The 21,129-nt window shown below is 41.5% G+C and overlaps 1 protein-coding gene across 5 annotated transcripts in view; it reads right to left on the bottom strand.

Moving 5' to 3' along the window:
* The window catches only part of MME (membrane metalloendopeptidase), a 97,174-nt gene extending 79,821 nt beyond the window's left edge, over window positions 1–17,353 (bottom strand). Inside the window, exons 1-3 of one of the 5 annotated variants that reach the window (XM_004755595.3) lie at window positions 17,220–17,353; window positions 12,461–12,627; window positions 11,689–11,724 (exon numbers count right to left, since the gene is read on the bottom strand). In XM_004755595.3, the coding sequence (XP_004755652.1) occupies window positions 11,689–11,724; window positions 12,461–12,617 (193 nt within the window). In that variant the 5' untranslated portion in view covers window positions 12,618–12,627; window positions 17,220–17,353. The other 4 variants (XM_004755597.3, XM_013057736.2, XM_004755596.3 and 1 more) reach the window with 4 other exon arrangements.
* Between the last annotated feature and the right edge of the window lie 3,776 nt (window positions 17,354–21,129).

Raw genomic sequence — 21,129 nt, 5'->3', positions numbered from 1 at the left:
GGTCCCATTCTGATGCTGCCATCACCCAGAATAGTTCTGCCTTCGAGATCTTCAACTCGAGTAATCCTATGCTCTGACCTTCTGATCTGCAGAACTGTTTCCCTTTCTTTATTCCCTCTACACCTGCCCTTGAACTTCACTGAGAACTCACATCCCACTCTATTTTCCCTTTGCCTTCATCTTCCATCCAGCCCACATCCTGTAGTGCCATCATTTAAACCATCATCTCATCAAAGTATTCCATTCCCCTGCCCTCTGCAGGGAAGCCTACCCGGAATCCATCCAGCTGCCCTCCTTACCCTTCCAACTCTAGGCTGAGATATTTAATAATGTATTTTATATATTGATGGATTGACTGTCTCCTTTTTTATTGTGAGCGTCTTGTGAGCAGGGACTTTGTGTTATTCACTTCCACATCCTCAGCAACTAGAGCAGTGCCCAATAAATATCTGTTGGAGATATTATCAGTGAAAATCCCCTAACTGCCTGGTTTCATGCCATTTCAAATAATGGCCTTCAGTTTCAATAGGGTTATCAGTCTTGTGCACAGCCTTCCTACATACTTGGCCCTGGTTAGCCTTCCCTTCCCCTCTACACACTGCCCCTTTCCAGCTTTCAATACTCCCACTTTCTCCGCCAGCTTTTGCTTCTTACTTCGCAGCGGAAAGTGAAGTAACGGGATGGTGGGTGACATGCCTTTCTAACCTTCCCAGCTTTCAGATGCATTTGCATTCAGACCACCATTGCCTCTTTTCCCCCTGGCAAGAGAGGAAGAGGGGGCCCTCCTCTGTCTAAGAGGAGTCCTGACATCTTTCCCCTGGATAGGTCCTCCCTTATGTTCCCAGGAACAAGACATACCAAGTTTCCCACCTTCTGCCTGAAATTTCAACTTTTTCCTCTCTGCTTTCATTTCTCATCTTATCAACCTTGCAGCTGCACTTAACTCCAGCGATCTGATTTTTAACATGCTCTCTTCCTTTTGCCTTGGTGATTTTACGCTTCACTGTTTTTCCTCCTACCACCCTGACTTCTCCCCTCCATTTTGACTCCTCCCCCTCCAGCCTGACTCCTCCCCCTCTATCCTTTTTGGAAATCTTCATTCCCTTACCAGCAAATCTCAACCACATCATGCATATGCTGATGGTTCCTGAATCCTCATATCCAATCCTAACTTTGCCATGGAAGGCTAGTATCTCAAGTCTACACTGGCTCAAAAGAGACTTTTTACTGCATGTTAAAATCTGTCCATTTTCTCCACCCTGTTACCATTCAAACCCAGGCAACGATTAGCTCTCATCCCAAAAAGTGGGCAATGGAATAATTTCCTGCTCACAGACATTCCTGACTTATAGTCAGTGATCCTTCCCAACATGATCAAGCATGCTTCATTTAAAACCCTTCCTTCTGTAACTTCTCAGAGCTATTAGTAGACGGTCCAAACACTTTAACATGCACTACGAGATCTTACACCTGCTCATCTCTGTGCCAATACCCAACACTCCCCCTTCCCATCCCCACGTTCACATCCCTATACACACCCTCTATGACATAGCCCTACAGCTATTCCTTCGGTTCCTCCATCTTGCCAGTCTCCCCCTCACACTTGGGACACGGAAATGATATTCCCTCATATGGGTAAGTCTTCGCCTCCACTTTCGCAGGTATGAGCTAGCCAGCAGGCAAGCTTGAGAATGCTACACCTCCGCTTAAAATCCTCCAGATTATCCCTGTAAGATATTTCTCTGTTTTCTGTAGACTTTAGGAGGAATCACAACCCATGTGGTACATGATCAGGCTCCCATTTACTTTTCTAGTACCATGACTTGCTAGCCTAGTGCATCCTTCCAGCCATCATGAACCACATTCAGGACCTAAACTCACCAAGCCTTCTTCCCTGGTGTGCTGCATCTAGCCTGTGTTCGTGCTCCATGGGTCTGCCAGTCTCTGACTATCCTTCAGCCCTTAGTGGGTGCCATTTCCTCTTGAGAACGCTTTCCTGGCCCATTACAATCACTGTAGCTGCCCACTCCCATGACTAATCTGGTTCAGGTGCTCCCCTCTCTGCTTGCCTCTGCCATAGAGCTTATCCAAACCATTGGGTCATTTTGTTTCTTGGTCTGTCATACTGAGTGGACGACCACTTTTCTAAGGACAAGGTGTATCTGAGTTCACGTTCCTGGGTGTCTAGAAAAGGGTGCAACATTTAGAAGGTGCTCGCTTAATGTTTTGGGGGAAAAATCAACAAACGAATGGACAGATGAATGAGTAAATGAATGAGCAGATGAGGAAAGATGTGGTTCTGATGTCTCTGTGAAAACATTCCCACCCACATCATTCCCAGGACACTTGGAAGGATGTGCTGGTTCAACTTCAACATTACTAGCGAATAGGCCCAGTGCCTCAGCCACTCTAATTTAATTTTCACAGGGTGGCACAGATTGAAAAGCACCTGTTAAAGGAATTCGTTGGTTAATATACCCCTCCTTTTAAAAACACGAACATTTGTGTAATTCTTATGTACCTTAATATCAACTGATTTAAAATGTTAAAGTGCTTTTCTTCCTGACACCTAACAGAGACCACTCCATTGAAGGAACAGGAACTTGGCCTGAGTATTATTTTTAAAAATTTTCCCAAATTATCCTAATAAGCACCCCGAGTTGAGAATTTGTATTTTTCAGCATGCCTCAGACTTTATTGCACACACTCTTCTGCTGGTTGCTGATGGTTCCTGAATCCTCATATCCAACCCTAACTTTGCCACATATATTAAGATTGAAGCTGCAGACTCAGTAGGTCTGAGGTGGGGACTGAGAATGTGCCCTTTTGCAAGTTTCCCGGCTGATGATGATGCTGATGGTCTACGGACCAGACTTTGAAGAGCAAGGATCTGGTTATTCTCCTACTGCAGCATGTCTCTGGCTTATTTACTTTTAGGGGGTCGATCCATGGCAAGGGAAGGGCTAATGGTGAGAGTGTGCCAAGGCAAGCGTAGAGTAACTATGTATTCAAATCAGTGTACCTGTAGGTAGGTCCTGCTTTATAGGAAATTTGGATCTAAGCTCCCATTTTTCTGACGGTGCTCGTTTTAACTTCTTTACAGGCTGACCTGTCAACCACTGAGCTAAGATAGAGCACAGAAATCAAGGAAAGTGTTAATAAGGGATGACAAATTTTACCTGAGAATATCTAGAGTGTACTACTCTTTACTTTGTCTCCCTCTCCTTCCCTCTCTCTTGACCACACTTTCATCTTTAAAAATACATTGACTGTAGGGGCACCTGGGTGGCTCAGTGGGTTAAGTCTCTGCCTTCGGCTCAGGTCATGATCTCAGAGTCCTGGGATCAAGCCCCATGTAGGGCTCTCTGCTGAGTGGGGAGTCTGCTGCTCCCCCCCACCCCGCCTGCCTCCCTGCTTACTTGTGATCTCTGACAAATAAATAAAATCTTTAAAAAAAATACTGACTGCTTTTTGACTCTCAATAAGTAGCTTTAAACAGTGTATCTGTAACTTGCATGAAAAAAAGCACATTAAATGGAATATATCTGTGCCTTATACCTAAGGGGCACCTCCCCAAAGGATGTGTAATGTGAAATGGGCTGTCATTAGTCTTTGCTGTTTCTCTGTGAAATGAGACACTATAATTCCAATTTTGTAGATAAGGAAAATAAAACTCAGAAAGCTAAACTTACTTAATTAAGATCACATGCTAACAACACAGGATGTGGCCAAAACTTGCATCCTAGTTCCCCCATGCTACGTTGGCTTTAATGGAAAAAGAGATTGTGCCTTAATTATTCATAACACTTGCATCTCTTTGAAATATAGCTTACTATTTAACAGCCTTTCTTCTATACATATCTATGGCTGGAATTTGTCTATTTTCTATTCATCTAATTATTAACATATTGAAATGAATACAAAGTGGCCTTAGAAGGCCACATAAATTAATTCCTATACAACAGATGACAAAGAAAAAGGAGGATAAGAATAATGCTAATGTATCAGACGGCATACAAAGAAGTCCTATAATTACAGGGTAAAAAAAAAATTTGACTTTTAGTAGCAGTCTGGGGGAAAATGGAAACATTTTGGAGAACCCTGTATGTGAAACCAACACATTTTAAAGCAGGACTCTCCAGGGTAACTGCTCCACGGCAGACCCCGTATTCTGACCTTGATTCAGAAATGGCTGGTCCACCAAGCCCTCTGATCCCACCTGCATCCCTGACTCCCTCTGAAAGCAAAACCCCGGCTCATGCAAACAACGCTTCCAAAGTCCGATGCTGAAGTAATTTTAATTTCCTACTTGATTTTCTGTTTCCCAAGACTTTCATCAACATTACGCTCATAAAATCCAAGAATAGATACTCGCTCAAACAGAGATGCTTGAGTGAGGTTATTTGGAAAAATTTGGTAGCCCCTGAAAATGACCCATAACCATTCTGAATTGCAGAAATGGGACTAAATATTTAATAGCAATCAGGAGATCAAAATAAAATTACCTATAGACGGACACTGGGGAGATGACAAAAAGGGGTGAGGGTAGTTTGGTTTTGTTTCCTTTTTTTTTTTTTTTTTAAGATTTTATTTATTTATTTGACAGAGAGATGACAAGTAGGCAGAGCAGCAGGCAGAGAGAGAGAGAGAGAGAGAAGAAAGCAGGCTCTCCGGTTAGCAGGGAGCCTGATGTGGGGCTCAGTCCCAGGACCCTGAGATCATGACCTGAGCTGAAGGCAGAGGCTTTAGCCCACTGAGCCACCCAGGCACCCTTGGTTTTGTTTCTTAATGATTATATTAAGTTACAACTTGCATACCATAAAATTTGACCAAGACTTTTTAATAAATTTATACAGTTGAACAAAACCATCACCACAATCCAACTTTAGAACACTTCCACCTCCCAAAAGACTCCCTTGACCCATTTGCAGCAATCCCTGCCCCACTCCCAGCCCCAAGCAATAACTATCCTTGCCTTGTGCCTTTTGTAATTTTGCCTTCTCTGGAAATTTCATATAAAAGGAAGTGTATAATATGCCAGCTTCTGTGTCTGACTTATTTCACTTAATATAATGACTGAGGTTCACACGTACTGTTGTATGTGTCAACTTTTTATTGTTGTGTGGTATTCCCATTTATGGCTGTACCATATTTTGTTTATTCACCTGTTGATAGACATTTGGGTCTTTTCCAGTTTGGGCTATTATGAATAACACCATAATGAACAATCACATAAAAGTTCTTGTGAGGACATGTGTTTTCATTTCTCTTAGGTAAACACCTAGGTGTGGAATTGCTAGGTCGTATACAAAGAGTGTGTTTAAGTTTTTATGAAAATCACCAAATGTTTTCCAAAATGATTTTTACATATTCAGTTGTGATGTCCTGAGGTATTTTCCACTCACACCAACATATATGATGGCTCCAGTCTCTACATCCTCACTAACACTTCATACTGATTTGTTTGTTTGTTTTTATTAAGCCTTTCTAGTGGGTATGAGGTGAGGTTGCATTGAATTGAGAGACTATATTCCAGTTTTCAGTCAGTCAGAAACAGGCTCAAGAGCAGCCTCCTCCACTCCACCACTACACTGTATCTCCTCTCCTAAATGATCAGAGGAAATGAAGTCTTTCAGGATTCAAAGGTTTGGGAATTTTCCCCTCATGATTTTTTAATTCTCTATTTTTAAATTTCCCTTCAATAATCTATGAATATTACCAATTTGATCTTCCTATTATATCAAAGGGTTACTGGAAAGCACCTTGCTTTAGCCTATGGATTTGGTGATGAACAGAACAAAGGAAGACCCTCGAGCCACAAGGGGTCTTCCCATACCTCTCACTCTACCATGTTAAGTGTATAGCTAGGGTCCTCATCCCAGCCCAAGCTACAGTTTACAGACACTTTCCTTCCCATATAGGTAATTTTCATAGCTGTAAAACAAACCTTAGGATTCCAAATAAGCTTACCAGGCATTGCTAATTTTCTTCCCCTTTAGCCATTTCATTCAACTTACCTATGTTTTCCATGCCTTGGCCATGCATTAAGGAGGGAAAAATGGCAGTGCCCTCCTGCTTAAATTCTACCCAGCAGGTAAGAAAAATATGTTACATATGTTTGTATTTATCACATAATTGATTCCCTTCTTGGAAAGGATTTGATTGACAGATGCTAATTATAACCAGAGAATTTTTAAAGAGAGTATTGCTACACAATTGTCAGGAGAATGGTGTCAGGAAAGCTGCCCAAAGCAAACTGTCACATGCCACATTTAAATTAACAAGGCAGCTTCAGCTGGCTTTCCAATAAGATACCTGCTGTGGAAACCTGCTGTGTTCTTACTGCCCAGAGGATTTTTTTCCACCTTAATTACATAATGAAATAGCCTCATCTCCTACTCTAAAAGGCTGCCACGCACCAGGTAGCCCTCCAGAGTCCGTCTGATGTCTTTCCTGGACTGATCTAGTTGTGCTATGTTCCTTCATGGAGACTTCCGGGCTGTTAACAGGCAAGAAAGGAGAGAGACCATGGCCAATGGCGAGCCAGGGATTCCCTGTTGCTTCCAGGAAAAGGTCAGCTGACGCCAAGACACCTCACCTAGGGCATTACCAGAATCTGATCCTTGCAAAAATGATCAGGAATTTGAAGGTTCATATTCAGAATATGAACCCATTATCTCACCATGCTGAATCTATCTTTCAAGTGAACAGAATGCCTCTTTTCTTTCTATTAATAATTAAACACTCATCAAAAGTTTGCTTGGTAGGGAAAAAAAAAAATTTGCCTGGTGAGTAGAGAATTAAAGAGGAAAGGAAATGAACAATTCTGAGAGGTTTCATCCAGGTCTCCATGCTCTGTGAACCAATCTCTCGGGTCTACCATAATTATGCAGCATACAACCTACACAACTGTACGGACAGTCTTTTTCTCTCTCTTGTGCATCATATTGCTCATGTATCTTAACTTAGCTTCTCTATCCCCTGGAGAGTCTAAGACAACACTGTTAATATTTGCTTCTTTAGACCCCTCAATTCCAGGTTGTATTTGCTGTGCTAAAAATCACTGATGAAGATGTTCAATGTTCTCAGTAAAATAGTTGGTTTCTGGATTGAAGAGAGATTTATTTACTCTCCTCCTTCTCAGTGTGGATTTAATTATTTCAACGCTCAGAGAGTCTTCTTATGCCTCTGAGCATTAGGTTCTAGCAGGAGAGGAGGCAATCTGCTTTCATATGTACAGACATAGGGTATTAAATGTTGGAGAGACTCCTAGTCTCCTTTGAGACAACATGGAGAATTGGTCATGAGTATGAGTTCTGGAACCAGGTGCCTGGGTTAGAATCCTAGCCCAGGTTCAATCATCTGTAAAAATAAGATGTAATGGTACCTATCTCCCAGGGTCATTATGAGAATCAAGGGTGTTAATATGTAAAAACCGCTTACAGTAGTGCTAGACACATAAATAATCAGTGGTAGTTATTATTATTTTATTGTATTATATTCTAGTATTATTCGTCTGTATTCTATTATTATATTCCTCTACAAATCCATGTAACATAACATTCCTTCCCTACATCTCTATAATACGTTCCTCAATTTATTTTTTTTTTTATTTTTTAAAGATTTTATTAATTTATTTGACAGAGAGAGAAATCACAAGTAGGCAGAGAGGCAGGCAGAGGGAGAGGGGGAAGCAGGCTCCCTGCTTAGCAGAGAGCCTGATGCAGGGGTTGATCCCAGGACCCTGAGACTATGACCTGAGCCGAAGGCAGAGGTTTAACCCATTGAGCCACCCAGGCGCCTCTACATTCCTCAATTTAGTAATGAAGAGGCAGCTTGGTGGGAAACATCCATGTGTGTAGGTGGGCGCAAGTCTGAATTCTTCAGAGATAGCCTTCCAGTAAGTAGCTACGGAGGATGTCTTGGTTCCCTCTGACCGCTATAACAAATTACCACAAACCTAATGGCTTAAAACAGCACAAATTTACTATCCTGCAGTTCTAAAAAGGGGTATCAATGCAGCATTCCTTCTGGATGCTGTAAGAGAGAATCATTCCTTTCCCTTTCCAGCTTCTCAAGGTGGCACACATCCTTTGGCTTATGGCTGCTTCACTCCAACCTCTGCTTCCTGAACTTCTGGGCTTCTATCTCCTTCTTTGTTTCTAATGCTCCTCCTGCTCCCTTCCCCTTAAAAGAATGCTTGTGATTACACAAGGCCACCCAAATAATTCAGGTTAATCTCCCTCCTTTGAGATCCTGAATCCAATCTGCAAAGTCCCTTTTTTCCAAATAAGGTAACATATTCACAGGATCTGGGGACAGGAAGTGGCTATCTTTAGGGAGGCATTACTCCACCTACCACAAAGGGAAAAGCACTGGATATCTCTGGAGATCTTCAAGCCAATGGAACCTACTCGGAGGTGACTCTACCATCCCAAGGGGACCATGGCAATGTCTGGAGACAATTTCTGGCTGTCTCAAATTTTTGGCTGAGAGGGCAATGGTACGAGACATCTAGTGAATAAAAGGCCAGGGGTGCTGCTAAACATCCTATAATGTACGGGACAGCCCCCTCCCCCAAAAAGAATTATCCAGGCCAAAATGTCAACAGTGATGAAGCTGAGAAGCCTTGATTTAAAGCATGTGATTCCTTGAAATCTTCTGAGTCAGTAAGGCTTCAGCACAAAGGAAGCCAGTTTCAGGACTTAGAATCACATGGAGAAGTTTGAGAGATCACAAGTAAACTCATAACTCCATGTTTTTGACCATCTTAGATGGTAAATAAGAGATGAATAATATTACTCATGCTTTAATAGTAGGGTTTTGAACACTGCCTTAACTTGTTATTTGTTAAGTAGTGTTTGTTTTATTTTGGGTTTGGTGTAATCTTTCATACTGATACATTTCATACACACACAAATTATCTTTAGGTATGTGTTATAAACATCATTTGAGTCTATTATAGATATTTAAATTTACAGATGCTCAGATTTAACATACCTAATACCAAATACACTTCAAGATATCCATGGCCTGCAAAATTTCAGTTTTGCCTTAGTATGACTTGATTTCTATGTATTGACTTCAAAGGATCGAAGAGTTTGGTTTTTTTGTTTTGTTTTCCCCCTGGCTTGTCATTTATTTATTAATTTTTTTTAAGTCAACTCTATGCCCACTGTGGAGTTCAAACAACCCTGAGATCAAGAGTCGCACGCCCTACCGACTGAGCCAGCCAGGCACCCCCTGGTTGTAATTGAAAAGTGTCCAGTGATCCTTCTGAGTGACCCAGAGAGCAACAGGCACAGCCACTGTCTACTTGTGAGCTGTTGTGGTGATGTCCCATCAGGTCATTCCTATTCAGTTTACAGAGCTGGTTAGCCTGTGACGAATCTTATAAGCAAAGTATCAGCTGTCTTCCAAGAGCTTTATTGGCTTCATAAAGTCAACCTTAGCTCCTTTAAAGATGTCTGGTCATATCTGAGTCTCTGCATGTTTCTCTCAAATGCGACATTTCAGTCAAAGCCTGGGCCTCATAACCAATGTTTCCAATTAGGGCCGCATCAGCTCTTTGAGGGCAGTGGGGGCTCTGGGAGCCTGTGCAGCACACTTATCACTTGCCCTGACACCCTCATCCATCCGGAGAACGATTTAAGCTAGAACCAACTTTCACTGAAAGTGAGCACTTTGCCTAGAAATACCTACTTTTCCACTTCTCTAGAATTCCATGCTTGTGTCTGAATTCCCCCAGTCTTTTAAAGTCATCTAGAACTGTCAAGAGGAGACTTTATACTCTTTTCAACATCTTTTTCCTCCCATCTTTCTCTTCCCTTCCGTCCACTGGACTCTGCCCTTTGCCTTTCTTTAATACTCTCTTCTGCCCAAGAATTCCTGTAGAATTTTGTTAATTTGCAGCAACTTCTAAAAATAGCAGTTGTATCTTCTATGGCGGAAAAGGTTTACTAACTAGCAGGGGACTGTGGGCGTGTGAGCAGGCACGAGTGTGAATACTGTATCCACGAGTGTGTGTTTCATCTTCATTTCGTCTCTCAGGAATAATAGTAACTATAAACCTGGAAGTATTCTAACAGTTTGTAAACAGAGCTGAATAAAAACAGAGTTATTCAGCAACTGACGCTATGTCTACTGTATACGTTTCTCTGCCAAGGAACAGTTTTGGAACTGTTTTACATCTGGAATGATTTCTAACCTCCCATTAAAGGATACATGTCAAATATGTCTTAATGAATGGAGGTTTGCTAAACACTATTTTAAAAAGCTGAAGGCCCACCCCTAAGCAGTAAGTCACATCTAAGAGTCCAGATTCCAGGTATCACATTGCTAATTGTGGTAGGTACCCCGAGGGGAATCTGCCCAGATCTCTATGCCTCCCTAGTGAAAGGACTCCATTTCTTCAAAAACAAAATAAAAAAGAAAGAGAAAATGGAGTAAGAAAGAGAGAAAGTGTGAAAGAATCTATAGCTTAAGAAACTTAAAAGACATGTCAAGTGTATTAAGGACAGAGAAACTTGGAGACAGTCAGAGGTTCACAGGAGACAGAGGGTGACAGGTAAGCAGGAGGTTCTCGAAACAGGAAGGTAATGAGCTTATAGTAAAAGCAGCTGGTAAAGAGAAAAGTGGGGCAGGGTTTGGAGGAGGAGCAAAAGGTAAGATTGACAAGTTAAGCACACACCAACTCTGGAACAGTGACCCTGGACATCTCCCAGCCAGGGTATCTGTGCAGCCATTTCCTGGGGAATAAATAAACTTCTTTGGTTTCTGGGAAAGCCTTTGGATGGGCAAGTCCCTATTAGTATGTTGAGCAGCCAGTGGCTAATGTCCCAATCAGGCCTCCCTCCAGTCATGCAACCACATCTTAGGTGTCCTGCCAGCACACATGAGTTCCAGAACGACTACAGCAATGAAAATCTCAAAAAACAATACAGAAAAGCAAAGGGCAAATATTCAGAACACAAGACTACCACCTAAAATCCTGAGACAGTTTCTCATCATTATTTTGCAAAGGACAATGAAGATCAAAAACCCAGATAAAACCATCTAACAGCAAATGGTTCAAAATCATTTGGGACAGGTTATTTCTCGGAGGAAATGTAAACATTAGAAAGGAGGTTTAGACTCTCCTGCCAAAGGAGACAAGAGGTAAATGCCGTGTTCATATCCCAGGGTGTGGTGCTCAGCTGCGACCTTTCTTCTCCTTGTCAACATGTTTTTCTTTTATGCACCACAGTCTAACCGATGTGCTATCTCAGAACTCCACATGCTTTCTCTGTTCCCTTCTCTGACTTTACAGACTACATTTCACTCCCTTCTTGGTTCTCACTTGCTCACGACCTGCATCGAGAAATCAACATTAACGATACGGCCACGCTCACCAGTTCAATGGGTTGATTTTCTTTCTCCAACCACGGGGCAAGCTCCATTAAGCTAGAGATATAGTTCTCTATCATCCTACCAAACACTCCAGGTATGAAAAAAGTAAGTTCTTTTTTGGAATAAACTAGCTAATTAATCTACTACTTATATTTAGATTCTCCTTGACTATAAATAAATGAGGTATAAGGAATAAAAGTATAAACAAGGAAAATGTAGGGATGCTTGCCTATTAGCATTTGATTTTTAAATGCCATCCATTATTTGCAAAACTTTTAAATTTAAAAGCCATCTTCTTACCTGATTTTATGCAGTCTGATGACTTACAAATACCATCTAGAAAAAGAAGGAAACATGCATAAATATTTCCAATATGGTTTTCTAATTTCTCACTACCTTCTGTTCTCTTAAAAACTGCCAACTAAATAATCAATTCCATCAAGCAAGAGCTAAGAAACCCGAGTATTTATATCATTGTCAATAGCTAGAAATAAATATACAGAAATAAAATTGGCAAATCCTAAATTTAAAATTTTGATAATGATGATAACAGTGCATTAATTGTATCATCTCTACCCACTAAGACCTAGGTCTATCAGATTGAAATAATCAGCCCTTTTAGTCTGATAATCTTTTTTTTCTTCCTATTAAGGAACCAATCTTTTCTAACCCTTATTGTGAAAAACTTCTAAGACTCAAATTAGACCTCTTAGATCCCTGTGAGCTCCTTTACATTTTCATTGACACAACAAATTGCACTAATTGAAGTTGGCCATAAAATTGTGCACACCTTAATTAAATAAAATTACACATTAGAATCCTTCTAACATAAGCATGAGTACACTAAATATACTCGGCAATTAATAACTTAGCTCAAACATGACAGACATTGTACTTTAGTCCGAGTTCATTGTTTAGACATAGCGATGTGACATTTTATAAAGGAATCTTTAGACCACCATCCTTCAGCATCCCTCTCTTTAACACATTCATTTGGCAGATGAAAAAAGCATCAGATGAAGACCCCACTCTTGTGTGCAGGTATGTGCACACAAGTGTGGTAGTAACTCACCATCATAGGTTGCATAGAGTGCGATCATCGTTGCAGCAATGACAGTAAGGAGCAGGACAAGGACCGAGAGACTGATCTCCAGGGAGGTCCATCGTTGTTTCTTTGGCCTTGGAGTACTGATATCCGTTATATCCATCTGACTTTCTGATCTGCCCATCACCTAAAATCTGTAAATAAAAAAAAAGAAAAAGGTCTTTGAATACCACTAATAACAAATAAATAAATAGAGAAAAAGAAGAGGAAATGTATATACAATTTTCCATAGGCTTAATGTGGCTAAATAAAAGTAAAGAGTTAATTCATTTTAAATAGAAATAAATTGTTGTTGAAAGTCAGAATTTTGATTCTGAAAACAAAGAGTACAGAGCCAATGAATCAGACATGACAGGTCATAATCAATCCATCTTTCTCTCTTTCTTTTTCTTTTTTTTAAATATATATATATGTATCACTGATGATCCAAGCAAAATTAGACAAGAAGTCTCAGCTAAATACTCACATAGGACTCCTCTGGCAGTTCATAAGCAAATAACTGCTGCACCATCATAAAGCAAAGTTTTAAACTCACCCTTTTGAACTTTGGACAACATCAAAGGTGAATTTTGTATCTTGCGCCAGTGGCTTCTTTATAAGCATGGAAATCAATGACTAATACTTTGAGGTTTTGACTAAGCAATAATTTGAAACATGAATACAGATAAAAACAAAAAAGGAACAAACACTTGTGAGAGTTAATTTTTAGTCTTAAAAACAACTTTTATTTTACAGTTCAAAATTATAGCTACTGCTGATGTGGGTATCTATTAACTGGTTAGGCAACATTCTGAAAATGGTTACTTGTTAAGCCCAAAGTCAGCGGTTTACACTCAGGGATGAAAGATGTTACCCTTAATCAATGTTTCTTTATGCGATGGAAGAAGAAAAATATATATATAATTTAAAAAAATTCTACTTATTTAATTAAGTATTATTTAATTTGTATTTAAATTAATTTTTAATTGTATTTATTTAAGATACTTATTTAATTTGTATTTAAATTAATATGAATACTTCTACTAAGAGCTGACATTTATTGAGTACGTCCCATGTGTCAGTTCTTAGTGCTTTATACTAACTGATTTCATCTTTGTAAGGTGGCCACTAATATTCCAATTTTGTACTTAGGAAACTGAAGCACAGAAAATTCAGGTAATTTGTCCAACTACACAACTAGTAAATGTCCTTTACATACAACACATTTGGTCACTGCTTGAAATAGAAATATATCATCAAACAATAAAAGCTATTTTAGATCTTAGTGCCAGAAGTTTTGAGAGAGGGGGGAAGGGAAATCAAAGGCATGTAAGCCGAAATACTAAATTTCATTATGTTTCTCTTAGAGGCCTTGTGATTTTTTTACTGACCATCCACCAAAGCCCAGACTTCAATTTTTCTGCATGACTGTAGAAAAGAGCATCATAAACTGACAGACTAGCTGTTTATAGTTTGATACAAATTAAGCATATAATTTAGTTCCTAGATGAAGTGACTGCTCAGAAATACCCCTAGAGTTAAAGAGCTTTGTTGAATACCCACAATCTCCTGTGAGTGTGTTTTGTGGAAACTGAGGCACAGGATAAAGTTGAAATGGAGTCTATATTTGAAGTGTGGCCTGGAAGATCTCGCTGATAACTAGGAATTTAATCTCTCCAGTGAGTTATTAATAAGTGAACAACAAATGGACTTTAGAGTTCTGGATACAAAGTCTTAAGCATGCTGTTCTCTTGATTACACGAGGCTATAACCAAGGACAGACTATCAAATAAAAATATTTTATTAGATCATGAAAACTGTGTCTGCTCAATAAGAGTGGAATGTAATGTACCTGAATGTTAAAATGTCTTACTTAATGGTTATGTAACTCATGTTGGCTTAGTCTCACAGAGCCTGGGGTTATGATATGGAATTGCATTGATCGTGGTCCTTGGAGTTTTAATAGGGATGGTGACTGGGGAAAGAAAAGATGGGACCAAATTTAGTACTTGGACACCATACAGAGAGATTCATAATAAAAAGAATAATTTTCCCAGTTTCCCCAGAAGAATTCAAGAGCAACCCAAAGAGCATCTGAATATTAATCACATTTCCCTTTCTGGAGCATGTATCTTCCTGTTCTAGTATTTCAGAGACAATCTACGGAAGAGTATTTCTCAAATAATACGATCCACTTCTCCGTTTGGTTCTTAGAAACAATAATCAGTTTCTCTAGGGCTACGAACAAGGGCAGCCACAGGGTTAAATTAAAGCTGCTCTTTGGCACCACCAGGCTTCCAACTAGCAAGAAAACTAGTAGGTAGGCATGTCTGTCTTTCTCCCTGCTGTGTGACTTTTTCTTCACATCTCCTCCTTACCATGGAGATTGGGGTAAGAGGCAGCTGGGCTCCCAATGGTTGTACACCTAAGCCCACAGAAACTGTTATAGGGAAATAGAGGCAGTGACCAAAACTGCTAGTCCTTTTACTGGCATCAAAAAGGTATCATCTTTGAATCACCTGCAAACTCTCCATCTGCCACCCTTGTAAACGCTCTGCGACGTGTTTTTTGCTCCTAAGTAACACTTCTGAACAGCACTGAGCAAAAACAGAAATGAGGCCAGTGTAACTGCCTAGTTAACCTTGTCACTCATGTTCAGATATCTGTGGTGGACTCACTATTTTCTTGTAAGAAAACAGGGGTCAGAATCTCAAACACAGGATGGAAGATATCACCAACTCCCAGTCACAGAAGAGCCACCTCAACCACACCCAACTGCATTTTAGGGGAGGGAGGGTTGGGGTCAATTGCACAAAAGAATATAAAAAAAAAATTTATAAAGTTGACACAGTTCCATATAAAGTAGGATATGCCAAAAAATACCTAACACGTTTAAAACACTGCATCTCAATGTAGTGATATGGTCAGAAAAACTTAAACCAAAAAGTAGACACATCTCCAGGAAAGCATAGAGATCTAGGAGATCTAACCCAAAAAGAAATCTGTGAACTTCAGTTTAACAACATCCCCCAAAGAATAAATGATTATTTTGCTTAAGTAGAAACTGCATTTCAAAGCAATATAACACAGCAATTCCTTTATCAATTGAGAACAGGCATCACTTCATGACAGAGTCCAATCAAAGACCCTACAGGATAATAGTTTTGTTAAAGGGAAGCCTATAAACCAAAGTGATTTTCCTCTTCACAGCACTTTACCACGCTAGCATTTCTGCAAGCCCCTGAGGGTACACTACTGAAACAGTTTGTATGATGGAAACTGAGGCACAGGAAGCAGTAGAAACAGGTTCCATATTTAGGCTGTGGCTGCAGAAGCTGAGCAGGCTCAAGAGAAATCATTTCCTTTTTTTGCCAGGACATTAATTCGTAGGTGTTCCCAGGGCCCGGGGTACGGAGTTCCGGACACCAAGTACCAAGCACATCACTCCCATATGCAGTGTAGCTATTCAAAAGAAGTCACAGCTTGGAGTTCAAGAAAGTCTCGGACAAATTTCTGTCTGCGCTGGAACCCAGAAAGAACGCAAGAGTGAAGACGCTGCAAGCTTTCCAAGCCGATCTGCCGATTAGCAGGTTCTAAACGCTGACACCGCAAGTCAGGTTAACTACTTTTCAGTTTAATAAAATTACCATTTGCATCACCTATAGGGGAGGAACAGGCTCGATCAAGTGGCTAAAGAGGAATGTTTGGCTGCAATTATCCTCGTTTTCAAATACAAATAGCAAGAGACCGATCAGGTGAGGAAACTTTCATCTACAAAAGAACTCCCCTCTGCTCCCGCCCACCAACCCTCGCGGACACAAGCACGCTATCAGCATAAATTATGTAAGGCAAGATGAAGAGGTAGGATAACGAGAGATCTTCAGGTTAGGAAAAGTAAAAATAGAAAAGTGAGTTACAAATGAGAAGAGAATCCCACAGAAAACAAACCTTCCCTTAAAGGGGGGGGGGGGAGAAGAAAGAAAAAAGAAAAAGAAGAAGAAAAAGAAATCAGTGTCTCTGCAGCCGAATGGCAAATTCCTAGCCCCCAAATCCGTCCCCCTGCAATTCGGCAGCGCTGATCTCGACAGGCGAACACAACCCCCGGAGGCAGAGGCTGCAGGGAGCTACGGCAAGGAACCTGAGGAGTCGCCCCGACATCACTCGCAGAGCCCTCCTCCCAGGTCACCCTCTTTGCCCCTTTGCCTCACTCTTCAGATCCTAGTTGCGGCTCCTTCCCAGGGCACGCCTCCCTCGCCCACGCCGCAGGGTCCCGGGCGCTCGGTGGCACCCGACCCGAGCCTCCGACCCTGCTCCGCGCGCCTCCCGGGCAGCCGCTCCCCTGGGTCGGCTGTACCCGCCCCGTGCCCGGCCCGCCCCGTGCCCGTCCCGCCGGCTCCCACCACCCGCGCGCTCTCGCGCCCTTCGGACCCTTCTCCCCAGCTCCCAGGTGCTGGCTCGCTCTCCCGGGACTCACCAGTGGGATTCGGGAGAAGTTGGAGGCGGCTGAGCAGACACATCCCGACCAATGAGCGCGCGGGGCCGGGCGTGGGGAGCCCCGCCGAGCGCCGGTCGGTCCGTGCGTCCGCCCCAGCGCGCCCCGAGCGGCGCGGGCTCCGGACTGCGGGCGGCGGCGCCGGCGCCGAGCCAAGGCCGGACTCCCGGGAGGTTCCGGGCCCCGCGGCGGCCGGGGCCCGGGGGAGCGAGGGGGAACCGGGCATCCCTCGGACCCGCGCCCGGAGAGACTCACCGTGGCCTCTCAGCAGATCCTGCGCCGGGAGTTGGGCGGCTGCTCCCGCCTGCGCTCGGTCCAGCTTCGCCACTTGCACATCTCCGCGCCCCGCGCGTCTCGGCGCTCTCACCCCCCCTCCGCCTCACCGCCGCAGGACGAGCGAGAGGAGCAGTTCTCTGGGTGACCTGAAGGTTTCCGCTAGGTCTCCCGAACCCTCTCACATCTTGTGTGGGGGGCGGGCGTGCGAGTGTGCGAGAAAGCACCCCCCCACACACACCTCACCCTTCCCAAAAGGGCTTTGCCAAATATTCTTGGAATTGCTCAGCTTCGGGGCTTTCAAGAAAACAATACATTGCCTCTACGAGATTGTGTAGTGCTGATGAAGGTTCTGTTGCTCTCCCTAGTCAACCTGAGACAAAAATGATTCGGTTCTCGCACGCAGTCTTCTTTCGCTCATCTTTCTCGCTCCTTCTCCTGCCTCTTATCCAAGCTTCCTTCCTTTCTCATTTTTTAGGTTCTCTCCCTTCCTCTTTTTTGTTTTTTGTTTTTTCTTTCTTCCCTTTCTTTCGTTACCCCCCTCTCCCTTTTCCTTCTTCTTTCTCCTTCTCTATTTGCTTTCTCTCCTTTTCCTTCTCTCTCTTTCTTTCTTTCTTTCTTTGTCAGCCCAAAATGATGTCAAGAGCTATATTATGTACTGAAACCCCCCACTCCCACCTCCTGACTCTTGGGAATCCAGTGATGTGTATATCTGAAGGCTTGGGGATGGGGAGTGGGAGAGTAAGGAAAAATGGGCTACAATGTGTCTGCTCTACCTACTAAAATTAGTTATGTGTCTGGACCCTTGTCATTTTAGTGGAGTCAAGCAGCACACCATTTTCATGTAAGACATGCAATTCCTTCTCAAGGAAGTTTTAAGAAAAAGAGAATACTTTTTGCACAGAGGCGATTCCTTTATAAAAGCTGCCTTTAGCAGTTTTAAGTGTCAAGAGCTCAGAAGAACTAGACCTCCCCTATTGGTTTTGTTGTTGTGCTTACGTGATTTTTAGTTCAGTTATTCAATGCCAAACACGTATGAGTAGCTTTAACAGTGATCTCTTTCCTTTTTCGAATCATGTCTAATTGCAAACACAGAGAAACACACACACACACACACACACACACACACCCCTGGGAAGGTCCTACTGAAATACAGGTGACTTTTCGTGAACTTGCAATTATCTGTTTTTAACATCAAGCGACTGTCAGATTTTACATTTTTTACGTGGTAGAGCTGAAAGGCAGGGAGAAAAAGCGGTACTTGATAATAGTAAATGGAATACAATGGAGAGACATTTTTTCAAAAAGTTAAAACAATCATTAAATAATTGGATTAATATAGGTTAATCTAATATATAGGCTTCAAGAGTACTCTTGAAAGCGTATCTCTATGCTTTACTCTTTCTTGGTGCACGTGTTAGATGCCACTTAATCCACATGCAATCCTAAAATACAGATACAATTGACCTACAAATGAGCATAAGGAGCTTGGCTAAGTAAAAACCATCTAGAACTGTTTCAACTGGAAATGTGAACCCAGTTCATTCTTTTTTTTTTTTTTTTAAGATTTTAGTTATTTATTTGACAGGCAGAGATCACAAGTAGACAGAGAAGCAGGGAGAGAAAGGGGGAAGCAGGCTCCCTGCTGAGCAGAGAGCCCAATACGGGGCTCAATCCGAGGACCCTGAGATCATGACCTGAGCTGAAGGCAGAGGCTTAACCTACTGAGTCACCCAGATGTCCCTCATTTTTTTTTTTTTTTTAAGAAGATTTTATTTTTAAGTAATCTCTATACCCAATGTGGGGCTTGAATTTACAAATCCCAAGATCAAGAGTTCCGTGTTCTACCCACTGAGCCAGCCACGTACCCCTAAACCTTGTTTATTTTGATTCAAATGCTGAGTTACTGATATCCTCATTATACAGAAAGTCCTGAAGCATAGATAGGTGAGCTACTAAAATTCACTGTGTGAAAACCTAGATCTTCTAACACTCCAGTGCTTAATTTTTATTACTGTTCAGTATAATTACCAAAATGTTATTTCAACCTTACATAATCAACAGTGAACTAAAAGGAGTTCAAAAAAGTCCTCTCTTTTTTTTTTCCCAGGTAGCCAGTCCTCAGTTCCTTCATAGGGATCCCCATGTATTAAAAATGTAATACATTTCTTCTGATTAACATAATAATGAATGTTGGGGGGGGTGCCATGGCCAGAATAATCCCTAAATTTGCATATCAACAGGAAATGCAAGTCGAACTCATGCCCGATCTTAAGATGTCTATTTAAACTTTTCAGGCTACATTTTGTTTTCCAATTTGCACAAAAATTTTAAACAGGAAAAGTTCTTTTGTAAAGTAATAGAATATCCTTGTAGTTCATGAATATCTTATTACCAGTAGAAAATAAGGCAGTCTGATTTGTGTATAGTGCCTCTAAGCTTATAGCTGAAAGTTGGAAATAAAGGTGATTCACTTAAATTCTTTTAAAAATTAAAGATTTGTTAATGAGAACTTTTCAGACTGTTCTGTTATAGCATATATCATATATCATAGTTTTAGTCCTGTCTTGTGGCTCGAAGAAAAACCCTATAGGAAGCCAATTCAAAGATCCACTCTTGGTAAGAATATTTTACAAGAAAAAAAGAGTGGTTACAGAGTACACAGCAAAGGAAAGATGGCATGGTTAGTTATCTTTAGACTGTCTTTCAGCTGATAGTCAAGTTGTGTTTCCCACAAGAAATCTAATCTCATTAAAGTTTACCAGAAATTTAAGGGCTTTTATCAAATATGCTAAATCCCTTCCCAGAAGGAGGTTATACAAGTCTGAGAAGATTTCTCTTGTAAGGAATCTAATGAAAAGCCCCCAGGTTTGATGAAACTCAGAAAACTGAGATTTACAGAGGTTGTTCAAGATCATTCAATTTGGGGGGTTATAAAAATGGAGGAGAAAAAAGTCAGCCCAGCTACCATGCCTAAGTTATTAAGCATGGAATGCTTTGGTTCAGGCAAGTTGCAGAATAGATCCTTAAAAGCTGATCTTATATGCAACACTTACAAATGCTTGATAAAAGTCTTTCTTTTAAAGGCCCTCTAAATGCACCACTGAGCCAGCAAGAAAGTGAAGGAAAAGCCAAAATCATAGAATTCAGCCAGGAATTCAGCACGGCTTATAAGCACTAAAAATGGCCCTGCCCGGGGGCATCAACCTACCTCTGTAGGCCTCACCAAACCTAGAGCTGCAGTATTAACAGGACTTAGAAGTGCCAGGGACTTCGTAGGGAGCGGGTGAAAAGTCAGGTTAGAACTCCTACATAAAGCTGAGCCCACTGAAAAGAAACATCGGTAGTGCAAAGGTGAACTAGAAAACAGAAAAAACAGAACTCAAACTCCATTCCCACTTCCTCCCTTGCCTCCCCACGCCAAACATAAATGTTTGCTTTTTGCAGCTTGACTTAGGTAGGTGTATTTAGGCCCAAAACTTCTGGTGCAAATTCATAACCAGACTTCAGACGGACAGTAGGGCTAGGATTTAAACTAATTATGTGGCTTGAAAATTCCCAAGTTAAAAATCTATAATAAAGTGGCTTTATGTGAGTCTATGCCAAACAAAAACTGAGAGAATTATTATTACTTAACTTCTCTAAAGGAACTTACTGAGAATGAGTTTATAAAACAAAATGATACTGAAGTAGGGAAGCTGAAGGGTCTGCATTTTAGAACGGCCCCATCCGTCTCTGCTGTTGGTCTACCAGGCCCCATTTACTCATGTTCCATATTTTGCCTCTGAATCAGGCAAAGAAGCTGTATTCCCACTTCAAGGGGGAAGCAAGAATGTGAACCGTTCTCTGAATTTTGTCCTAGGCCCCAAACACCTGATAACACCTAAGAGGA

The sequence above is a fragment of the Mustela putorius genome, unplaced genomic scaffold (assembly GCF_011764305.1).
Source record: "Mustela putorius furo isolate JIRA1106 unplaced genomic scaffold, ASM1176430v1.1 tig00003834_pilon_pilon_pilon, whole genome shotgun sequence".
NCBI lineage: Eukaryota > Metazoa > Chordata > Mammalia > Carnivora > Mustelidae > Mustela > Mustela putorius.
Note: the sequence above shows the minus strand (reverse complement) of the source record. Positions and strands in the feature narration are given on the sequence as shown.